At 34.2% G+C, this 23,515-nt stretch overlaps 1 protein-coding gene across 3 annotated transcripts in view; it reads right to left on the bottom strand.

Annotated features, from left to right (window-relative positions):
- NFAT (nuclear factor of activated T cells 3) overlaps nucleotides 1-23,515 on the bottom strand; it is a 229,011-nt gene that overhangs the window by 45,720 nt on the left and 159,776 nt on the right. For all 3 annotated transcript variants that reach the window (XM_072533975.1, XM_072533974.1, XM_072533976.1), the window contains 2 exons: nucleotides 11,915-12,101; nucleotides 8,763-8,939 (listed from right to left, as the gene is read on the bottom strand). In XM_072533975.1, coding sequence (XP_072390076.1) covers nucleotides 8,763-8,939; nucleotides 11,915-12,101 — 364 coding nt within the window. The remainder of the gene's footprint in view (nucleotides 1-8,762; nucleotides 8,940-11,914; nucleotides 12,102-23,515) is intronic.

The raw sequence follows: 23,515 nt of genomic DNA, 5'->3' as shown, positions 1-23,515 counted from the left end.
AATCGTATGATAGGAGAAATGTCAATAAAAAGAGGAGTTCGCCAGGGCTGTGTACTTTCTCCACTATTGTTTAATATATATTCCGAAAAGATCTTATAAAATGCCCTCGAAAAAAAATATTGAAGAAGGAATAATAATCAACGGAGAATATGTCGTCAACTTAAGATACGCAGACGACACCGTCATTATTGCGGACAGTGCTGAGGGTTTGCAACGACTTTTGAATGCCATAACCAGAGGGGGATATAGCTTGGGGCTAAATATAAACACAAATAAAACAAAGAAGAATGTCTGTATATTATAATTGTATTCCATTGGGTAGCTCGATGATGCAAAAGAAACAGCATGACACTTGGATGCGTTCAGGTCCATGGCATTCAACACATACCACTCACTCAACCGATCGAGATCGTGTTGAAGATTAACACAATCTTCTGTATTATGGATAATTGTGTAGAACTTTAGATCGTCCGCAAAAAGAAGAGATGAACTGTGCTGGAAGCAGTGGTGTATATCATTGATGAATATGTTAAATAGCAGGTGTCCCAAATAGGAACCCTGGGGTATGACTGAATGAACCCTTATCTCACTGGAAACAAAATCCCTGTTACGCACCATCTGAACTCGGTCAATCAAGTATGTTCCCAGCCATCTAAGAAGTGGCCCATCAACACCCCTTTTGTTAAGTTTAACTATTAAAATATGGTTGACCCGATCAAAGGCCTTGGAGAAATCAGTGTATAGTTCATGTACCCTACAGCCCCTCTCCATGGCCTTCCTCAGGAAGTCCACAAACACTAGTATATTACATTCAGTTGATTTGCTATTCCGAAATTCAAATTGTTGATCTACTAGCTGTTTTTCAAGTGAAGCTTTAAGACAGTCAAATACAAAACATTCAAATATCTTTGCTATTACACTAATTACACTAATGGGCCTATAATTATTCACCAATGAATTATCTCCAGCTTTAAAAATAGGTGTTAAAGAACTATTTTTCCCGCATTCTTCACCCTTATTTAAGGAAGATTAAAAATGTGAAAAAGAGGTCTGGATTATATAAAATAACAATTGTTGAGAAAGCTTGGAGGCTGGTAGGAATTGATACAAATTTTATTTAAAGTTAACTGACATTCAAAATTGCCAGTCGATTAAAGCGTTGTTTCTGAGCGAACGGTTCATTGTACAAAAAAAGTACTAAATTATCTCAGCTATCACTAATAAAATAATTCAATCCCAAAAATGAATGAAACAAGGACGCCGCTGGAATTGTTAAATTGTTCAACAGTTAACAGCGCCAGATTTCGTTTTTGAGAGTGAGTTGCCCTCTCCAATATATTATTGGATGATAGCACTTTATTATATAATACCAGTTTCAGACAAAACAAACGAAATAAAACAATAATTATCACCTCTTTAAGCTGTATGTCGCTGATAAGATAAACTTGATCAAATGTTTTCTACTACAAAAAAACTGCATATAAATGCTAACAAATGATGCATAATCAGTTGCATACATAAACAACATGCTATGTATGACGTTGCTGTTCATTATTTATCTACAATAGAGCATTGCAAGGATTAGGTTTTAAATAATAATCATTATGTACAATCAATAAAGGTTTTAATGATATAGACGCTGTTATCCTACCGCAATGATAATAAAATTGTTGGCTAGTGCTGTAGTTGTGTATTTTTTATACGAAGGTTCTCACTTCTCACACATTTTGGGTGTGAGACAAACACTGGCGATTTTGCACGATTATGGTGTACATGTAGATTTTGCACGAATTCTCATTCGATTTATAATAATAATTAAAAGAGATACAATATAGAGCCTTTAAAAAAAAAGAATTTTTACAAAAGTTATTTCAAAAATTTAAAATGGCGAAAAAATCACATTATTGGAATTTCAATTGTTAATTTTGCGTAAACTATTGCGTCAAATTTAATTAAGATTTAACCCTTATCCAGGCAAGGTGAGTCCAACTGGCCTGGGACGTCAATTCTTTTGTCATAAACTGATGAAAATTTTTTTATTGAATTTTATGCATTACTGAATTTGTTTAGAAGTATGTTTCCTTCAACATAGTCATGAGCTATTCAAAATATTTATTATCATTTTTGAAATTATTGTGTCGAAAGAATATTGTCACGTGAAGGGGCAACACGGGTCCATCAGACCCTATTTGTATTTATACCTATAGTCCAAATTCAATAGGATTGTCAGTGTATCACTTTAAAATGATAGACTCAGGAGGGGCACGAAACGAGAGACGAGTGTAGTTCAATGGTGGCGTGTACATTTTTAAAATAAGGGAAATCATTGTGAGGACTAATTCGAAAGGAACCTTTTACATTAGACTTCTTTAAACGTACTGATATTGCAATAATGATCTTATGTACCTTTTGATATTTTTAAAATAAAATTTATATTCAAATATAAACACCAACTGCTTTACAGAAAATAATAATAATAATTTTGAGAAACAAATTTGCCATAATAATAATAAAGTTATTAGGTAAGTACTTCCAATAATATAACCTCGTAGGAGAAGGAAATGACAAAACAACAACAGCAACAAAAAACAAATTTACTAGAACTAAGTATATTAGTTATTATTAAAAATAAATCTTTTTATGCTGATTCACTTTACCATTCAATTCCATTATTATTATTATTTTTCATAGCTAATGTTAAAGTGTTGCTATAACAACTGTTTTGAGTAGATAAAATATCACTTTAACCGCAAGGGTAGATAACGTGACACTTTAACAGCAAGAGTAGATAAAATGTTTTAACTTTTTTTTATTCAATAAAATTTACAAATTCAAACATATTTAGGATTGAAAACAACTGAAATTTTAGAATTAACATTATTAGAAATATCTATTTTTGGAGCATCACAACTTGTACTCGTTTGCTTAAACACTTGATTCGAGGTACTGGATTGATTTTCTGGTCCGCCAAGTATACACTTCATTTGTTGACAGAGTAATTCATATCCCTAGCAAAGGAGCAACACAATTGCGATTTTTGTGCTAAAAATTACAATTTTCTTTTGAAATTCTATTTTTCACCTGAACTTGAAGTCTTGCTCTAGAAAAAAATGTTGTATTGCGCACGACGATAAAATCGCATTATCTTCTCGAGCATAATTAGCGTCTCGATTGACGTCTCGACGCTAAAAAACGCTCTCGAAGATAAAGTACAATTTTATCGTCTTGTACAATAAATAACTATTATAATTATTATTTTACCATTTAATTTAACATCACTACTGTCTTCTCCTGAAGTAATAATAATGGACTCGACAATAACATCAACACGCGTGTCTACGTTCCACATTTTATCTTCTTCTTTCTGTGCGTGTTTAATGCACTGAAATGACTGAAAGTTGGAAGTGGTTACATTTTGTATGGTTTGTTCTAATAATAATTTGACATCTTTTAATTTGAAGGGTATGTTTTTTTGCGCTTCCTCATTTTTAATATGTGCCATATCATCAGTTTGATAGAATTCAATTCACAATGATACGGTGGAATCCTTAACACGGTGATGTCATGCTCACGTGCCATTTCGTCTACTGCAAACTTGATGTAGGAAGTCTTATGTTTCCACACTACATCAAGTAATTGAACTTTTTTTCATGTATTCATCAAAATCTATATTTTTGCTTTTTTGTCAATCTACTATATTTGCCTTTCGAGAAACCTGAATCACTTCCTATGTGCATAATATTGCGGCGTCTTTCTTTGCCCGAAGGTGCTTTTAAGCCGGTTGAAAGTCCCTCATGAAAAGCCTGTCATGAACTTTTAATATTTAAGTCTTGCCATAATTAGGATTTCGTATGACCCTCATTTAACCACGTCTCGTCCAGATAATAAATTTTACGTCCCAAGACATCTAAAATCACGAATTTTTTGTAAATATTGTCTCCGCCATATCACTAGTTCGTCTCTCTCGATTAACAAACTTTTCCGACTTCTCTTTACATACCGAAAATCCATTTCACATAATGTTCTTTATAATATCCGCATGGATATTTTATTTAAAGTATCATCTGTGTCTGCATTAACTTCTCGTTGAATAGTATTTAACGTGGGCATTTCGTTCCTAAGATAAAATCCATGAACTTTTCTTCGGATTATACTTTTCGTAATAAATGTCGCCCTATAAAATTTTTGTACGTCCTTTATGAATAGGTTTTTGAAGTGGTTAATTACCTTGAATTATTCGAAAAACCGTACGAACCGATACTTTGGTTAAATCACCAGACAATGCCGCGACGTCCTATATAAACATATCTTGATATCTTCTACGTAATCCCTCATAAACAGATTTGATCATTTGTTTTTCTTTCACAGATAACCACCTCCTTTTATCCGGTTTATCAACAGATGTACTGCAGGTTGGTTTTGATGCCATATTACCCAACTGTGCGCTCATGTAATAATTCTGACTACCTGATTTTAATATTTATTTTCACTATTTGCCGTCGAGTTTTAACAATGTTGCCGTATTGCAATAAGAATATTATTTTCGAAAAAGATAACAATGTCCGTCTGTCCCTTTCTTGACATTCAGGTACACCTCAACGACACTGATAAACTGCACGCGGTACTAAATAATAAATTTCGCAACAAAGCGAGTATACTTTATCCAGTTCGGACTTATATCAGATGTAACCGGCAAAAATGAAAATTCGAGAAGTAAATTTGTGTGCTAATAAATAAATAAATATATAGCCGCTTACTATCAAGTGTTTACGAACTACAAAATGTCTGCCCTGACAATCCTATTGAATTTGGAGTATAAAGTCTAAATCTTTATTACAGAAGTTAATCTGGCAGTCAGGTAATATTTTTGTGGATTATCTAAACGACTTTTATGATTCCGGAAATCCAATAATAAAGTCTAAATCTGTAACAAACAATGTAAACATCTCTTCGATGTGAACATCAAAGAGATGCTTACAATAGGTGTTATATCTATTCTAAATGAATTTTAAAAACTGATAATCATTGTTGGAATGCAATAATATTGTTAGCTAGATACCTATACATATTTTGAAATAAATAATGCATCTGCTATCAGTGGTTTGATATCGATGTTAGTGTCGACAACTAAACTCCTAAAATTATATTGAATTACAGTGAAAGTAGACAGTGCAAATAAAATGTCCCGAAAACCATTATCAGCTGCAGAACTGCAAGATTACGATGATGTAGAATCTCCTAAAGTAGGTGGCATTGATGACTCAATTGATGAAATTGAAGATAATCTTTCAGAAGATGATCAGCAAGTAGTATTAAGTTATAATGAAGAAGAATGTGTAGCTACATGTTCCCAGATTTCAGAGTGTGTAAATTTTGAAACTAAGGATGGAATTAACTGGAGGAATCAACTACAACCGACAGGACGTATGCAATCCTGCTACATAATAAAAAGGAAAGTACACAAAGTCATGTTAGCTCCTGGTCAAAGTGTAGATGATCCTGTTGATTCCTTTTGTTTGTTTGTGGACGAAAAAATTGCGTTCGTTCACAATTTTACTGAAATGTACAAATAAAGAAGCCGAAATAGTCCTGTGGATAGAGAACTGGAAATATTGCGACTCTACAAAGCTATATGCCTTTATTGGACTACTATTAACTGCAGGGCACCTGAGTGCCAACATCCATAATATAGATATACTTTGGAGTAAGATTTATGGACCTACTATATTTAAAGCTACCTTGGGGTTACAACGATTCAAAAATTTGCTAAGATTTGTTTGATTTGACGATAAGGACACGAGGTATGAACGAAGAAGGAACGACAAATTAGCAGCAATACGCGATGTAAGGAATCAAGTCAACCAAAACTTTCAGAAATACTATTTACCAGGAAAAAACATAACGGTAGATGAGCAACTTCGAGGTAGGTGTCCTTTCAAGCAGTATATGCCTTCCAAGCCAGATAAGTATGGCATGCAAATATGGTGGGCCTGTGACTCGGAAACATATTACCCTTTAGGTGGAATACCATATACAGGAAAAAACTGAAACACAATAGCCAAAGGTCTTGCATCTCAAGTTGTAAAGCAGCTCGTTGAGCCTTATTATAATTCCAAGAGGAATGTGACTTGCGATAACTATTTTCTCTTACGCATTAATTACCGACAAATTCACTAACTCTTGTGGGCACAGTGAAAAAAAAATAAGAGATTTGTTCCTCGGGAATTTCTACCAAACAAGAACCGTTTAGAGAAATCTTCAATTTTAGGATTCATTCCAAAATCATCTCTTGTCTCTTATGTTCAAAAAAAAACAAAGAAGTGTCCTAATCCTGTCTACCATGCATCATAGCAGATGATGTTGACAAAAAACCAGATATGACACTCTATTATAATAGTACAAAATGTAGTGTCTATACGCTAGACCAAATGGTTAATAAATATATGTGCAAAAGATGAACTAACCGTTGGTCTTTTGCATTTTTTATGAATATTTTAGACGTGGCTGGGGTAGCCTCATTTATTACTTGGAAAAATTTACATCCAAGATGGAACGAAAACAAAAATGAAAAGCGAAGATCGTTTCTTACAACGACAGCAGAACAACTAATGTTACCTCAAATTTTGAGAAGAAAATCAAGGGGACTAAAATGGGAAACAAAACAGTATATTAAAAAATGCTTACAGGAAGTTGAACCACACAATAAAAGGCAAAAACTAGAAAAACCTCCAGTTTTAACAAGGAAAAGATTTCATTATTTTGTGCAAATCCTTCAGGTAGATCGCACCCTCGATGTAAACCGCATACTAGAGTGGAACTTTTTTTTCAATTTACACAATTTAAATTGAAATTTAATAAAAAATTTAAAAAAGAATATTAGAAATATATGAATACTACTATAGTATATCACTTAAAGATAGAAAACGTAACCAGTGGATCAGAACCAGAACAAAGACAGTAGACGCGATAGAACAATCAGCAAAACTGAAATGGAAATGGGATGGACACAATGAACGTCTCCAAGACGGACGATGGAACAATGCCATCGGAAAGTGGCGTCCATACAATGCAAAGAGATCAAGAGGCAGACCACAGATGAGGTGGAAAGATGACATCAGGAAACAAGGAGGTCCCACATGGCAGAGAACAGCTCAAGATAGGGAAAGATGGAGAGAACTGGGGGAGACCTATATCCAACAATGGAAGGATAGAGAATAGGTTCAAAAAAAAAAAATGAATACTACATTCAAGAACACTGGTGGGCCCAACGGACCAGAGTTGGCCGGTTACGTAAGTAAAATGTGTTTCCCGGATAAGGGTTAAGCTTAAAGCTTTATTATACTTTTATTATATTGTGCCCATTCTACCCTAAAATATTGATTTGACGATAAAAATAAGCAAAAAATGCTGTTTTCAAAAATCCAGTAATTAATGAATGTTTTTTTCTAGGGATCAGCGTTCCATTCATCGGGCAACATCTTGCTAACCCATATATTTATTGTTAGCTCATTATTACATTCAGTAATAAGCCTCCTTCTTCCTTAATCAGTTTTGACGATATTTGGTCTGAACGCGGTAATTTATAACTTCAGCCATTGTTGGGAGGTTTTTTTCTCTGTTATCTGCTTGATCCAATGGTATTTCTGAGTTTGCCTCCTTTAGGAATTTCCTTAAATTGCTCCGTCCATCTTTTTAGTATTTCAAGCTGCTCTTTCAAGATATCTCCTTCCTTATCTATACGCGTTATTGTTCTCTATTCTCGGTTTGGTTTCACTTCAGCTTTTGTTTATTTTCTGGTAGAAGCATATCTTGAATAAGAATCTCTTTAATGTTACCTTCTAGAACTCAGTGCGTACGATCTTATTTTTGGGGTTTCACAATATTTTAATGTTAGTATTAATTCAAAGGAACAAAGAAAGAGAGTATTTCATTATGATCTGTCAATTTGAATCTAATTCATTAAACGGAAAATATTCTTCGCTGTCATTATACTGTCCAAATCGATGACTTTAACAAGGAATTTTGAATAGTCAAAACATTCTTCTAATAGAACAAAACCGAATTCCTCAAGGATGGTTCCCACATGTACCCTCATATTGTCAACAAGAAATTATTGTTGATAATATGGGGGTACGTGTTTGTCAAAAAGCATTTCTTAGCTGAAATGGTGTTTCCAAAAAGAAAGTAGAACGAATAAAAAATTTGTTATCAAACAACCAAACATCATGTGACAAAAGAGCCACAATGTGAAGGTTCATGCAATTCCTGAAGTAAACAATATTTTAATAACGCAACTTGTTGAATCGTTCCCTCTTAAACATACACATTACTCTGGTAAATCTATGTCATATCTAGAAGGTTAGAATGCGATGGTTTTTAAGGCTCTTCAGTAAAATTTTGTGATTGCTAAACGAATTGAAACCTATCATATTTGGTAATTTCTTCTTATAGTGTTAGTTTTAGAAGCAGTTTTACTTTTTTTCAAGGGTACATCTATGCCAAAAAAACTGTGTGGATACTATATGAATAACGGTCATATTTGTAATAAAAGAAGTATGAGCAAGCGACAAAGGACACACTCTACACGTTACAACTGCTAGAAAATAACATGCAGACCTTGACATTCCACAAGAGCAATAGATTCAAAATTGCATGTATACTTTGTTAATTGAGTCGTTTTTAAACTGAAATGTATAAAACTTTCCAATAATCAACGCTAATTATAGAACTTAAACATTATTAGAAAGCTATATAATACTTACGAAATGTTATCTCTATTCGTTCTGACGTTTTCGGGAAAGCAGTACCCGTCATTGACCTCCTCGTCCTCCAATTTGATGTCCACCTTTTGTCTTTTGGCTTCGGCTCGTTCGCCGGTCCACGCCAGTCGTTCGGTGCCCAACCGATGCTGATGCGGGTCCATCTGATGGTCACCGAAACTATGTAAAGGCAAATTTCAATTATTAGGCCTATAATCAAAATTAGGTACATGCAGACAGACTTTATCACAAGTTTGAAACTACAACTATGACTAAAAACGAAGAATCCACCAGGCTTTAGTGTGTTCAATAAAATATTTTTTGTATAGAATCGGAGATATACTTATGTTTAATTTGAAAATAGTTTTATTCAAATTAAATATTAATTAAGACATTAAGGAATAAATCAAAATAAAAGTGCATCATTAACAAATTTTTGTTTATGAGACAGGTACCGCACCGCAAACTTGGCTTAACTCAACGTTTATATTAACTATTATAGTGCAAAACAGCGTTCTGACTATCGTACTAGCCAGTACGATAGTTTTTTCTTGTATAACTCGATAGCTTGGTAATGATTTTTACGGGCACAAATTTCTGTTACTATTTCCTCTTTTGCTGTTGCTTCAATGAAACCATCCCTAAAAATAATCTTTCTTCTTCTTTCTGTGCCATGCTTTTACCAAGTGAAGACCATTCGAAGAGTAAGGCAGGGCTGTGTACTCTCGCGGATTCTTTTCAATATAGAAATTTTCACTGAAGTTCTTAGAGATCGGAATCAGAATTAACGGAAAATACATCAACAAGCTCCGTTACGCCGACGATACTGTGCTAAAATTATCTATAGACCGTACTGCACATCGTGAGTACAGCTTAGACCTAAACTCACAATGACATATTAGGTCTAGAATTGAAATTTCACGGTCTACATTTACCAAGATGCGAATAGTCAGCTTTAGAGATGTGGATCTACAGGTGGATATTGAAGATATCTTATGTGGACCATGTCATAAATTTGGAAGTCGTTCTACAATAATTAGGAAAAGAAAAAGAAGTGTATAACTTAGAGAAACAACGTAAACTTAAGTACTTCGGTCACGAAATGTGCAACGAAGAAATATATAGAATTTCTTCAATTCGATGATAGTCTTGACGATCGTCAACATACGGGCCGGATGTTGACGATCTTTGACTGAACAAGAAGACGCTTTTATCTTATACAATAGGCTGAAATATCTATTTCAGCCGATACAATGAGTATGTTCAGACGTAGCTGAGTTTATCCAGCGGAAATAAAGACGCTTAGAAAATTTAACGGCAGCTTCTAGCGTCTTGTCATCGAGACGGCTACACGCTACCGTTTAGTCAGCTGCTCAGCCACTGACGTCTGAACGTACCCAATGAAAAATATCTGGCAAGGGGAGTTCTGGGAGGAGGATAATCACCTGATTAAAGAACCCGAGGATATGACAATTGGTTTAGACGAGATGATGATTTTTTCCCCTTTTTATACCACACTAAAACTGTCTATCACAGTTTTTTCCAGAAGTATCCAAGGTATCCAAAAGTTATTTTCTGTTTCTTTGGTATCTTTTCTACAATGCTAGATAAAATGGGGCGCTTTCGGCAAATTAGCATATATCTTGAAAAACACCTCAATTCCTGCAAACTTAAAGAAAAAGGTGTATAGCACATGCATACTACCAGCTTGTACCTACGGCTTGGAGAAAGTAGCCCTTACCAAAAAATCTGCTAAAAAATTGGAAACAAAGCAAAGAGCAATGGAACGAATCATGCTTGGAATGTCACTAAGAGACAAGATTAGAAACACCGAGATAAGACGTAGAACGAAGATTAGGGATATTGTGGAAGAAATTGCAAAAATAAAATGGCGCTGGGCAGGTCACGTAGCCCGATATAATGACAACAGGTGGACACGGAGAATTCTAGAATGGAGACCAAGGACGACAACAAGAAGCATGGGAAGACCTCAAAAAAGATGGGTAGATGACATAAGAACAGTGGCAGGCAAACAGTGGATTAGATTGGCGCAAGATAGAGAAAGATGGAAGCAATTGGGAGATACCTACATTCAGAAGTGGATGGAAAATGGTTGTCAAAGAAGAAGAAGAAGAGATAAAATTCACAATTTTAGCAATAGGTCCAACCTATGGACCAGGTCCAACCAAAACTCCTTCTTCCAGATGTGCTTATGATAAATCTCAAACTTTCCAAAGAACTATTTGAACTATTTTGAGAACGATTTCCGAAGTGGAAATTGAAACGTCAATAAACGTATTTTACCCTTTAATTGTGGCTTATTCCCATTTAAATAGTAATTACTATTTAAACAACTTAATATATTTATCCAAAGATTTTGCAAATTGCTTCATTAATCATAACTTTAATGTTATGGGATCATAGATTGATAGAATTGAAAATAAAGAAGTCCTGGAGAGAGTTGGTAAAGAAACAGAACTAATCACCACCATACAAACAAGAACACTGAAATGCTTAGGCCACGTGATGAGGGGACCAAAATATGAAATTTTGAAACCCAAAATACAGGGAAACACCCAAGGAAGAAGATCTGTTGGTCGAAGGCAGAATTCTTGGTTGAAGAATCTACGTGATTGATATCAATGCAGGTCGATTAATTTGTTTAGAGCAGCAAGTTTAAAAATAAATTATGATTGCCAACCTCCGTTGGGAGATAACAGTCTAAGAAGAAGAAGAACTCCGTTTGAGTATTAATGATCCCCAACGTTATTAATCAGTGACGAAGAATATCAAAATGATATTCTTCAAAAATAGTATTCCTCAAAATAGTATTTAGTAAAACTCTTCGACGTCTTGTCTAGTTTTAAAATTTATTTAATTCTTCTTCAGGACATCTGAGAAAATGATTATATTAGGAAGTAAATTTATTAATATAAAATTAATGATCTCTGTTACTCGTGGTAAGATTGGGTTTGAAGCTGTGACCACTTGTTCGACGTTGGTTCCGTTGGATTTCGGAAATCGTTCTCGATTTCCGAAGTGGAATTTTAATTATTTTCGCATTCAGTGGTCGAAAGTTATTTAAAAACTAGGTCATAGTCTGTTTCATATCAAATTTATGTTATACATCGGACAAAAATTCTGCAAAAACTTACCCTAGTCCACTGTCATTTGAGTTGTCGCAAGACTCAAGGTTTCTTCTGTAGGAGGATCTGACTTTCCCCGTCATTTCCCTTTGTCTAAGAGGTCCGTTGCATGATTTACCACTGGGCGGCCGTCCTGGCCGTCTGGTAGCCCTTGTTTGAAGCGTCGGTATCGTACAGAGTGTCATTTTTGGTTCATCTGTAACAATAACAGATATTTTCGTTAATAATATGAAAGGCAAAAACAAACGATCAAGTGTGCAATGTTTTTCTATTACAATTTTAGCACATTCTAAAAAAAGTATCAACAAAAGATCCAAAAATTGCCGATACAAAGCTAATAATGTTGTATTAAAAAAATTATGAATTCTGAAAAATGAACCCCCGAAAAAATATGTTTAAATAAAGTATAATATTGTTCTGAAGCTCTTCTCTAGTGGAATCCTAATACAATTTACTAGTTTAAAGGTATATAATAGATGGAAGATGTTTGGAAAAGTACTTAGGGCTCACTTAAATATTTTTATTTTTATTATTTTATTATACACGCAGATGCAAAAAAACGCAACGGAGAAAATTTTGGTAAAATTCAAAGTATTTAATTTTTTTTATTTTTAGCCCTATTTTGATGATTTTTTTAGCATAGTGTGCATAGTTTAGCATACCGCTTTAGATGATCGTTTTATACGAGTCAACGCTTTGGGGGATCGTCATTTAACGGCGGTGCAAACAAGAAATCAGCTCCAAGAGGTTCATTTTCCAGGGAACATTTACATTGGAATTCAGGACAATGGAGTAATGTTCTGTTTACTGATGAATCGAGATACTGTCTTCACTCATCAGATGGAAGAGAACGAGTATGGCATCGAACTGGAGAGATATTTGCGGAGTGCGCTTTCAGTCCCCGCGTTAGCCATGGAGGGGGTTCGATGATGGTATGGGCAGGAATATCCCGAGAGGCGCACACTTAAATGGTATTTATTAAGGGTAACACAATGTGTGTCACGCAATATTTAGAGGAAGTTGGTATTAACAATATGAACTGGCCAGCGTGTTCGCCAGATCTGAACCCAATAGAATACGTTTGGGACATGCTTAGTAGAAATATTGAAGGTCGTGAACTCGCACCAGCCTAAATTAACGAACTTCGCTTGACTCTAGAAGAGGAATGGCAAAACATCCAGCAAGATGATATTCGCAACCCCATAGACAGCATGAGCCGACATGTACAGGCAGTTATAGAGGCTGGGGGAGGCAATACAAAGTATTAATTTATTTTTTTGTAGTTTTTCTTTGTTATTTGCGTACTTAGGTTAAGTTACATTAAAGATGCTTTTTTTATGTTTTGTTCTGGTTATCATGTCGTTGCTTTTAATCAGTATTTAAATACAGTACTTCTGGGATGTCGATATGACATTCCTTCGATATCAGTCATCAAAGCCCCTATCGTCGTATTACAAATTAATAAAAAGAAATAATGGTAATTATAGGAAAAGTCGTAAATTGTGGATGACAATGTAATTTCGCTCCTAAAAATGAACCAATCCATATTTTCACATTAAACAAAAAACATAATACTTAGAAGACATGGTTGCAACCGAAAAACAAGGTTTTACGAAAATCCGCTAAGGGAATTATTCCACAGGTTGTTTCAAAGTTAGGATAAAAAACCACCTTTCGATTAATCCCGTATAATAAGTCAAATACAAAATTTTATTAAAACTCACTATACTTAATTAAAATTTATAAATTTTTACACAGTGTGCTAAAAAATCATCAAAATGTTTTCTAAGTAAAGCTAACAAGTATTCAAGATGATCAGAGCTACAGCCTCACATCGACGATGACTGCTCATCGCTGTGGTACCACATCCATTCCCTCCAGCCATCGCGATGTGGCCGAGCTTAGATGTTGCCCTAGCTACAATTAATTCACATTTCAACAAAAGCTTTTCAACAAAATTTTAACATTTATGAGTTATGCCAAGTGGTTTTTCTACTTTACAATAACATAGTATCTATTCTATTATTTATTATTTTCATTAATTAACCAGCTAATTTCAATACGTCCTACATTTAACAGAAGGCAACTGTAAATACGTATATCTGACTCGTTGGTCGTTATCAGTACAGTACAGCTAAGTTGTAATATAAACTTTCTTAAAAAAAGGTTCTGAAAAAGCATGGTTATTTGCTTGAAAGATAGAGGCCAAAGGAAGATGCACGTAAGTTTGAAAAAACATAACCGCTAAACAACTTTTAGGTTATAATAACACATTGATCATATCTAAACATGTTGCCCGAGAATCGTTAGCCTTCATGGATCAACATCACATCAATTATGTACCTCGGCCACCACGATCGCCCGATTTGTCTGCAATTGTACATTGTATGGGACATGATTGGTCGCATTGCCATACTCCTCACACACGTTAGCAACTCTTACTTACGAAGTTGCAGTAGCTTGGAATGTGATACCCCAACAAGATATCGACCACCTTATCATAACGATGCCAAGGCGTGTCAATGAGTGTATAAGAAATCGTGAAACTCCTTGTGCTAGGGTTATAACCCCTAAGTATTAAAACTTCGATTGTAAAAAGATAGAATAAAACGCAATTAGTCATTGTGGATATTCGAATAGTATTTCGCAAGTTAGCGTAGGGCGATGTATTGTTTATAAGTTCAGGCTGACAATGTAAACACAGTCGTTAACCTAATGTAAAGAAATAAAATAGTGTTAAATGGAAGTAGTGACAAATAGTTAATGAAACCTCAATCATCCCTCCAATATCACACTAATATCAGATTATACAGGGTCAGTCAAAACAACTGATTGAATCAAAGTTGTGTTTTTTAAAATGGAACAGAAATGGCATTTTTTTTAAATATGAAGAGTTTGTGTAAGGTTTACAATAGAATCCAAACTAGCGAATGAGATATTTGAAAAGAGTGAAAGACATTACAACACTTAATAGTCACAGACACGAAGAGTCGACATCTACTTGATCGTTGAAAAAATAAAAGAATGCAGAATAAAATGGAAATAACATAATTATAAAAAAAAGTTGACAAAAGACAAAAGGTTATGTTAGAATTGGCAACAAATAAGTAAAAGACTGGATTGAAAGACAAGAAAAGAAGAAGAATGAAAAGAAAGGCAAAATATATACAGTGCGATTAATTTTCGTACATTTATCATATATTATTAAAATAAACAGTTTTTTTGGAATTACATTACCAAACTGACAACGGTTTATTTGCCCAAATAAAAAAATATCCATACCACCTTTACAATACAAAAATATCAAAAGATAGACATCTAATCTATATTAATTACTCATAAAACTACTATCATAATTAACAAATTAATATTTGCTATTATATTATCTTTTTTTCGTCTCACTTATCGTACAGTTGTTAAAAGATGACGTGGATGTTTACAAACTTTTATCAGAAATTGTTCAAATAACTGCTTCGAATTTTTTTTGATAGTTTAATCCAGTTTAATGGTTCGTTGATGCTTTAGGGGGTACTTGAGAATAGTAACTTGTTCAAAATCAAAATAAATACTATTGTAGATTGTTCGTATGTGGTTCAACAGGTAAAAGTCATCAGACATAACAGTCAGTCAACGATTCAATAGAGCACATGCAGTGGATGATCAAAATTATTAGAGCGACCTATAATGAACTGTATAATATATTAATGCGTTTGTTTCCTTGATTATCTTGTAACACTTGATGAAAGTACAATAAATAGTCTGGCAACAGTGGCAATACAGGGGCGTGACAATACGTGAATATTTTTTTTTTTTTTTTTTTTTTTTTTTTGTGGCATTGACTTTCGTCATTCAGCCAGTCTCGAAAGGTTATAATATATTCCTTAAAAAAGTATACACAGATAAGTACAGATTATTTCTCTCAGACAAATGCACAGCGATATCCCTAAAACGAAATAGACGAATAATTAATAGAAGAACACATCGAAGGAAAATACAAGGACACTCGCTTCTCGTCTAGGGGTCCGTCAAGACATTTATTTTAACAGACAAACAATACTGGACCACGGATAAGGTATTGTTACATATAGGATAAACAAAGGGTACAAGTCTAATCCTATACACGCTCATGAAAATTTTCATGAACGAGTACCAGATTTATAAAGCTATGCATGTGTCTGACAAAAATTCTATAATTAAATTATATATTGTTACAGAACCTATGGCTAACAAAGACTGTATATTATATGGAGCGTATGTATTGCATTTAGTTAATTTTGTATACAGGGAGTTTGAATGCTGAATAAATTTAGGACATTCAAAGAAGATGTGATCGAGGTCACCTAGCTTGCCGCAATGTTTGCAACTATCATCATCGATGACTTTAATTTTAAATAAATGGCATGGGTAGCATGCATGTCCAAAGCGTATTCGATTTATAGTAGTAATATATTTACGAGGAGCTTTGAAATTCTGAAACCAGGTTGTTTGAGGTAGAGTTGGTTGTAAAGAGGTATACCTTTTAGAGTTTGTAGAACAGTAATGTTTCCATTGCTCTTTCCATCTAAGTTGCTGATTTTTTTTGAAAATCGTAGTAACATCTGATGTGTTAAGCATATATTTCAACGTAGAGCCAGTTGTTACACTCATTTTAGCCAAGTGATCTACATATTCATTGTGTTTGAGACCAATATGTGCTTTGACCCAAATAAATTTTATGTTGACTCCAGTCGATGATAAATGATACAATCGGTCTTTTATTTCAAATATGTAGGGGTTGCTAAATGTTGAGGGTAATTCAATGTTTTTTATGCTCTGCAAAACTGAAAGGCAATCTGACAGAATTAAGATATGTCTATTACAGGTGTTTTTAACATATTTTAGAGCTTCAAGTATAGCTATTGATTCCGCTGAAAAGATTGAAAATTCATATGGTAGTTTATACTTGAAATCTACGTTTGTAGCTGGTAAAAAGTATGCGCATCCCGTCCCTTCTGTTGTTTTTGATGCGTCCGTGTATATTACTGTGGCTTCCCTATAATCCTGCAATAGAGATATTAGAAGATTGCTACTCATAATGGTGTTCTCACTATAAGTGGGTATTATAACCTGAGTTCTGTGGAATAAAGAATAGTAGTCTAAGCTTCTGTCAACCGTGTCCAATTTCTTGAAAAAAATAGGATTATTCTGTAATGCCATGCATAAAGGCGGGGAAGGTTTTTTCTCCCAATATTTGTTTGTAAGATCTGACTCGTTAAGTTGACGGACGCTTGAAAATAACTGGGAGTTAGTTAATAGAATTTTAAGAAGGCTTTTTTCACTTAAAAAATTTCTTCTATTTTCCAGGGGTAGCTCAGCGGCTTCAACATATAAGGGTTGTATAGGGGTTGATCTCATAGCATCCAAACATATCCTCATAATAGAATTTTGAAACGTGTCGATTTTTCTTAAAAGGTTCTTAGAGGCGGAACCATAAAGAGTAGCACCGTAATCTAGAATAGATCGTATATATGCGCGATAAAACAACAAGGATGTTTCTACATCGCAACCCCACCACGTTTTAGTTGTCATTCTGAGGAAATTGCTGCCTTTGTTACATCTATCAAGCATGTACTCTATGTGTTGTCTCCAAGTTAACTTCTTATCCAAAATAAGGCCTAGATATTTGACATGATTTTGAAGCTTAAAACATTGATCGTTCAGAATGATATTTTCATTTGTAGGAATGTTGTGTCTTGTGAAGATAGATACTACTGATTTTTCTATAGATAAATTGAGACCATTCTCTAAGAACCATGAAAAAAGGGATTCACATACTTTGCTAAGGCTTTGTATACAGGTTTCATATTTTTTGTTTTCTGTATAGATGCAGAAATCGTCGGCATACTGTACGATTTTGAATGAACTGTTATTTATTTGGGTGTTATGTATGTCAGAGCTGTATATATTGAATAAGATTGGAGATAAAACTGAGCCTTGTGGTATACCTTGATAATTATATCGCGGTCCAATTAGCTTGTTATTATGATCTCTTACATAGATGATCCTCTTTGTGTAAAATCCAATTATTGTATCCACGAATGCGATTGGCATATGAAATAAATTAACCATTTTATTTCTTAAAGTTGACAAGCAAACTGATTCGTATGCTCCCTCAATATCCAAGAATAGTCCTGTTAAATAGTTGTTTCTGGTTAAGGTATTTTGTACATCTACCACAATGGTTGTTAGAGCATCTAGTGTTCCAAAGCTTCTTTTATAACCAAACTGATTTTCTGGTAGCAAATTATTTTTTTGTAACCACCAATCCAGTTTAAATTTTATGAGTCTCTCTAGAGTTTTAAAAACACAGGAGAGTAACGATATTGGTCTGTATGAATTTGCAATATTTGGATCTTTACCAGACTTTAGGATAGGAACCACAATGGCGTTTTTAAATGAATCAATAACGATGTTATTTTGAATGATGTCATTAAATACCTGTAACAGCAGATCTTTAGCGGCTCTTGGTAGGTTGATTAACATAGGGTATTTGATTTGATCAATCCCTGGGGAGGTATTATTGCAATTTTTGAGAGCGAAATCTAATTCAGATTTAGTGAAAGGTTTCAACAAAAAGTGATTGGATTGGTGACTTTGTTCGGATTGGTTAGAGAAATATTGAACCCAGGGAGGAGAAACTTTATTAAAGAAGTCATCTAAAACTTCATTGCTGAAAGGTTTTATACTATTCTGCGGTTTTCGATTCATTTTGTTGGCCTGTGACCATATTTGCTTAGCAGAGGTATTTTTGTTTAAATTGGAGCACCATTTGATCCAACTGGATTTAGCTTTTTGCTTCAACTGCTTTTTTGTTCGAGCAGTAACTTCCTGACATTTTAAGTAGTTATCAAAACTCGATGAAAGTTTGTAAGCTTTTAAAGCCTTTTTTCTTTCATTAATTATAATATCACATTCAGGGTCCCACCATGGTGGTGGGGGACGATTTTTGAGTTTAAGAATTTTATATTGAGGGATAGATTTTGAAGCAGATTCATTAATACAATTAATAAGAAAATTATAATTTTCGTAAGTGTTTAAAGAGATACTATAGTTGACAAACATGTTTTCTATTAAGGATGTATAAAGTGACCAATTGGCTTTATTGATATTCCATTTGCTTTTTGGATAAATTGTTTCATGTGATGTGTGAGTTGTGGAAAGGTTCATGGTTATAGCAAAATGATTTGACCCTAAGGTATCTGAAGATACGGACCAGGAAACTTTACTGGCTAGATTAGCTGTACAGAGAGAAATGTCAATCATAGATTTCTGAGTACCATATTTGGAAAGATATGTGGGTTCCCCATTATTCAAAATAATAAGATCTAGGTCCTCGACACTGCTGACGATTTGATGACCTGCAGCATCATTGTGCAGTGAGCCCCATAAAGAGTTATGAGCATTCATATCCCCTCCAATTATACAAGGTGATGTAACTTGAGAGAAGATATTTTTCCAGTCATCTTTAGAAGTATGGACTTTAGGAGGCCTATACACAGACAAGAAACTTAATTCTAAATTGTTAAATTTAACGGAGATGCCACAAACTAAAATTTTATCATTGAAATTTTTAGTAATATTCACTTGACAGAATGAGATAGAAGTTTTAATCAAAATTGCTACACCGGCATATCCATCGTATCTATCCTGGCGGATTATATTATAACCTTTAAATATATAGTTTTGATTTGGTTTGAACCATGTTTCACTTAACAACGCTATATCAATGTTTTCAGCTGTTAAAAAATGAACTAAACTATTTTTATTGGATGCAACGGACCTTCCGTTCCATTGTAAAATTCTCAGAGTTGTTTGTCCTTGGAAAACCTTATTTACTGAAGATGTCCTCCAACATCTGATTCTAACGAATAAGTAAAAAGTTGTATAATAAAATAAGTGAAAACATTCATATTTGTTTTTTTAATAGTGCATTTTGATCTTGGATTAATGTTTAAATAAGAAATACTGCCAGAAAAAAGTTCCATTTGAATTACATAATTTAGATAAATAATTTTGATTTTGATATATGCTAAGAATTTTATTTCAATGTTTTAGTACCCTCCAATACAGAAAATATTTTTTGATTTATGCTCTCATTATCTACAGATTTTAAATCCTCAAGTGTGTGAATATTTTTTAAAAAATTAATGACACACTCCGTCACTGCCTGAGCAATATCTTTATTATCACCTTCTGTGGGTTGAAAGGTAGATTGCTTTGGATACTGGGGAAGAGGATGTGATGGTCCAAAACGGAAGTTAAACATGGGAGGGTTCTGTAAGTTTGGGGATGAGGGAGAAGTAGTGGCTTTACGTTTTTTGTTGTTATGGGTTAGTGCCATAGGTCTGCTACTATCCGAACGTTGAGAATTTGTAGGTTGTGGCTGCTGGAAAGCATGTTTATTACCAGAACTTTGAGGTAGTTTCGGGAAATCTGCCTCGTAGTTTGTTAAGGCAGAAAAGCGATTGTTCGTTGTTATTTCTGAATATGAAGATTGAAAAAGCTTTTTGGCTTCTAAAAAGGATACTTTCTGTTCTATCATCAAATTTTTAATACGTTTCTGTTCCTCGTAAATTGGGCATAGTTTGGAAATCGATGTATGCTGTGTACTCTTGCAATGTATACATGATTTATTAAATTCAGAACAGTTATGTTCTTCGGTTTTGACAGATCCACATAAAATACAATGTTCTTGGCTGCTTTTGCACTGTTTTGATATGTGTCCGAATCTCAAACATCTATAGCATTGTGTGACCCTGCCTATAAACTTTTCCACATTAAAATAAACAAAATTAACGGATATATGGCTGGGTAATATGTTTCCTTCAAAGCTGACTACAATGGTCTTCTTAGGTACATACTCAGCTTTACCATCTTTTTCAATTTTCCTGTGCATTCGTCTGATGTCTAGAACCCTTGAGTTTGAATTTATGTTTTGTTTTAAATAATCAACGTCGTAACTTGTGTCAACGTCTCGGATCAGACCCTTGACCTCTAAAAGGTGATTAGGTATGAAAGCTTTTAAGTTTAATTCTTTTAAATTTTTATTTGTGACCAACTTATTAGCTTCTGCTATTGAATTTAATATTACTTTAACGCGATTTCTACCTATTCCCTTAATTTCCTGAATGTTTTGTACTTTTAGATTTTTGTGTAAAATATGTCCTACAAACATAGGATGCAAACGACCCAAACTTTGCTGATTAGTTTTTTCAACATATACGCAATAATTATTTAACGAGTACTTATCTGGATTTATCGAGTCAAATAGTTTTGGTTCGTCCTCCTTAGCACCTATTGTTCCCGTTTCCATGACGGCAGCAGTACTTTCCATATTGGAAAACCTATCACTTTCACAAATAACTCCACTATCACCATCTGGCGTCTTATTTTTTACGCTCCCCATGGCGGGGGCGAAGTTTTTAAAATCTAACTTATTTAAATTGTTTTGATAAATTTAGCAACACGAAAAAACAAAAACTTGAACACTAATTAATAACAAATCGGTAAGCCGGTTATTGTTGTTTGACTTCTCTCTTCGAAGGTTCAAACGATGAATACGTGAATAAGATGCCATTGTTACTCAGTGCTGTCACTTGCAACTCGTGTGCATATTATTTTTATTCTTGTTGTTTAGTATAATAGTTTCCATTGCTCTCTAGTGATATTCTGACAGTTGTATACTGTTTTTTTTTTATGAATTTAGCAAATATCGCATGTTCGTTACACCAGTGGTACCAGAACATCATGGAAAAGCCAAAGACATCTCACCAAAAAAAAAATAGCGGAAATAAAAACTTTATTATTGAACAATAATCACTCCAACAGAAAAATAGCATCCATTTCTAAAGTTTCAAGGGCAACTGTGGACCGTATAAATAAATATCTTGACGAAAATTTGGATTTGACTCCACAGCGCAAACAAAAATGTGGTGGAAAAAAAGAATTACAACACCACGGGATGAAAGAAAAATTCCAGATATTATCTTGGCAATCAGAAAACAACCTCGAAGGATTTTAACGAAAATGATGCAGGAGTTTGGCATTAATCGTTCACCAATGACTCGTCGGTGAATAAAGGATGTGGGGTTTACAACCTGTCGACCTGCAAAAAAGCTGCTACTCACACCAGCCATGAAGAAAAAAGGCTTTAATGATACTTCATTTGTTTCTATACTACCACAGGAGTCGGTGCTGTTTTCTGAAACTTTCCAAAACAATTTGGATCCTTTTGACGAATACAAAGACGAGGTTCTAATGAACGCCTTGTAAGAAGTCAAACTGAAACACTCCGTCGAAAAATTGCCAGCTGCCAGTTACTTATCCACTAGCCCAGCTCTCTAAACAAACCCTGAGTGCCGTTCGCACAAGTATCGATTATTTTGCTTGCCCTATCTCCGCCCCAATAATTTCTGTCCCCAATTTTCTATCCCTTACAATAATACCCCGTGGTAGGCAAAATATATTCGCTACCCGAACCCGAAGTTCCCGAATAAGAGTTTCATGTTTATGCATGACTCGGCGCCTTGTCACAAAGCAAAAACTGTTACAAAATTATCTGAAGTTTGAAAGTTTCGCTTAAAAAACCAAACATATTGTTTATCAGGAAGCATTAAATTGATTGAAATTCTTTGATACATTATTTGTTGCTGCCGACCGCTTCGAATATTCCAAAAATGGATGGACTAAAGTTTGATGGCGATGTATAAAAATCGATCTCAATTCAGATTTAATCAGTAGCTTAAACAACTGACAACATTCTTGCGATAACGTAGACCACCTTGTAAATCGTATGTTCAACATAGTATGCCATATATAATGCTAGACCAAACATGCGTTTATGATTTGTGCAAATATCTAGAAGGCCGTTCAATTTATATTTTGTGAGTGTTTAACGTTTTTATTATCTACGGAACTGGATAGTGTGAGATTTGATTTTGTTTGTAAAGTTACGCAACGGTTAGCAGTCATGAAATTAGTATTCAAAAAATATTTAGTTATATTAACAATATTTGGTATTAAAGAATTATCCGCTATACGATCCGGATTTGACACCAGCTGACTCATGTTTATTTACATATATAACAAATAAATTGCAAGATCTTTCATGGCGAAGCGAAAAATCACTAAAAATTAAAGGTGTAATATTATAACTGTTATTACGAGGGCCGAGAACTATATATTGCCTTCTCATTTCTTTTTTCGTCGTGGTTCCTCATTTTAGTTTGCTTCTAAGAGAGATTTGTTTTTATTCATTTTATTAATATAAATATAATATTATATATTTATCTTATACTTATAAGTATTTCTTTAGTGGTGGTTTAAGGGTGGTTATGGACCTCGTAGGTAATATGAGATGTCGACTCTTATATTGCAATCAAATTCTGAGAAATGTCCACCCGATTCCCAACGAAAGGGTTGGGGGGCTTTGGAAACAGAACTCGGCTCTGCCAGTAAATCCTGCTCTCACGTCCTCGAAGACATATATGTCGCGTAACCACCGGGTATATGGCATACAATGGATGTGCGTTATATACCAGCGGAAAGAAGGTGAAAGGCGAGTTTCTGGCG

Source organism: Diabrotica undecimpunctata, chromosome 6, assembly GCF_040954645.1.
Source record: "Diabrotica undecimpunctata isolate CICGRU chromosome 6, icDiaUnde3, whole genome shotgun sequence".
Lineage (NCBI taxonomy): Eukaryota > Metazoa > Arthropoda > Insecta > Coleoptera > Chrysomelidae > Diabrotica > Diabrotica undecimpunctata.
This window is presented reverse-complemented; position numbering and strand designations above follow the sequence as displayed.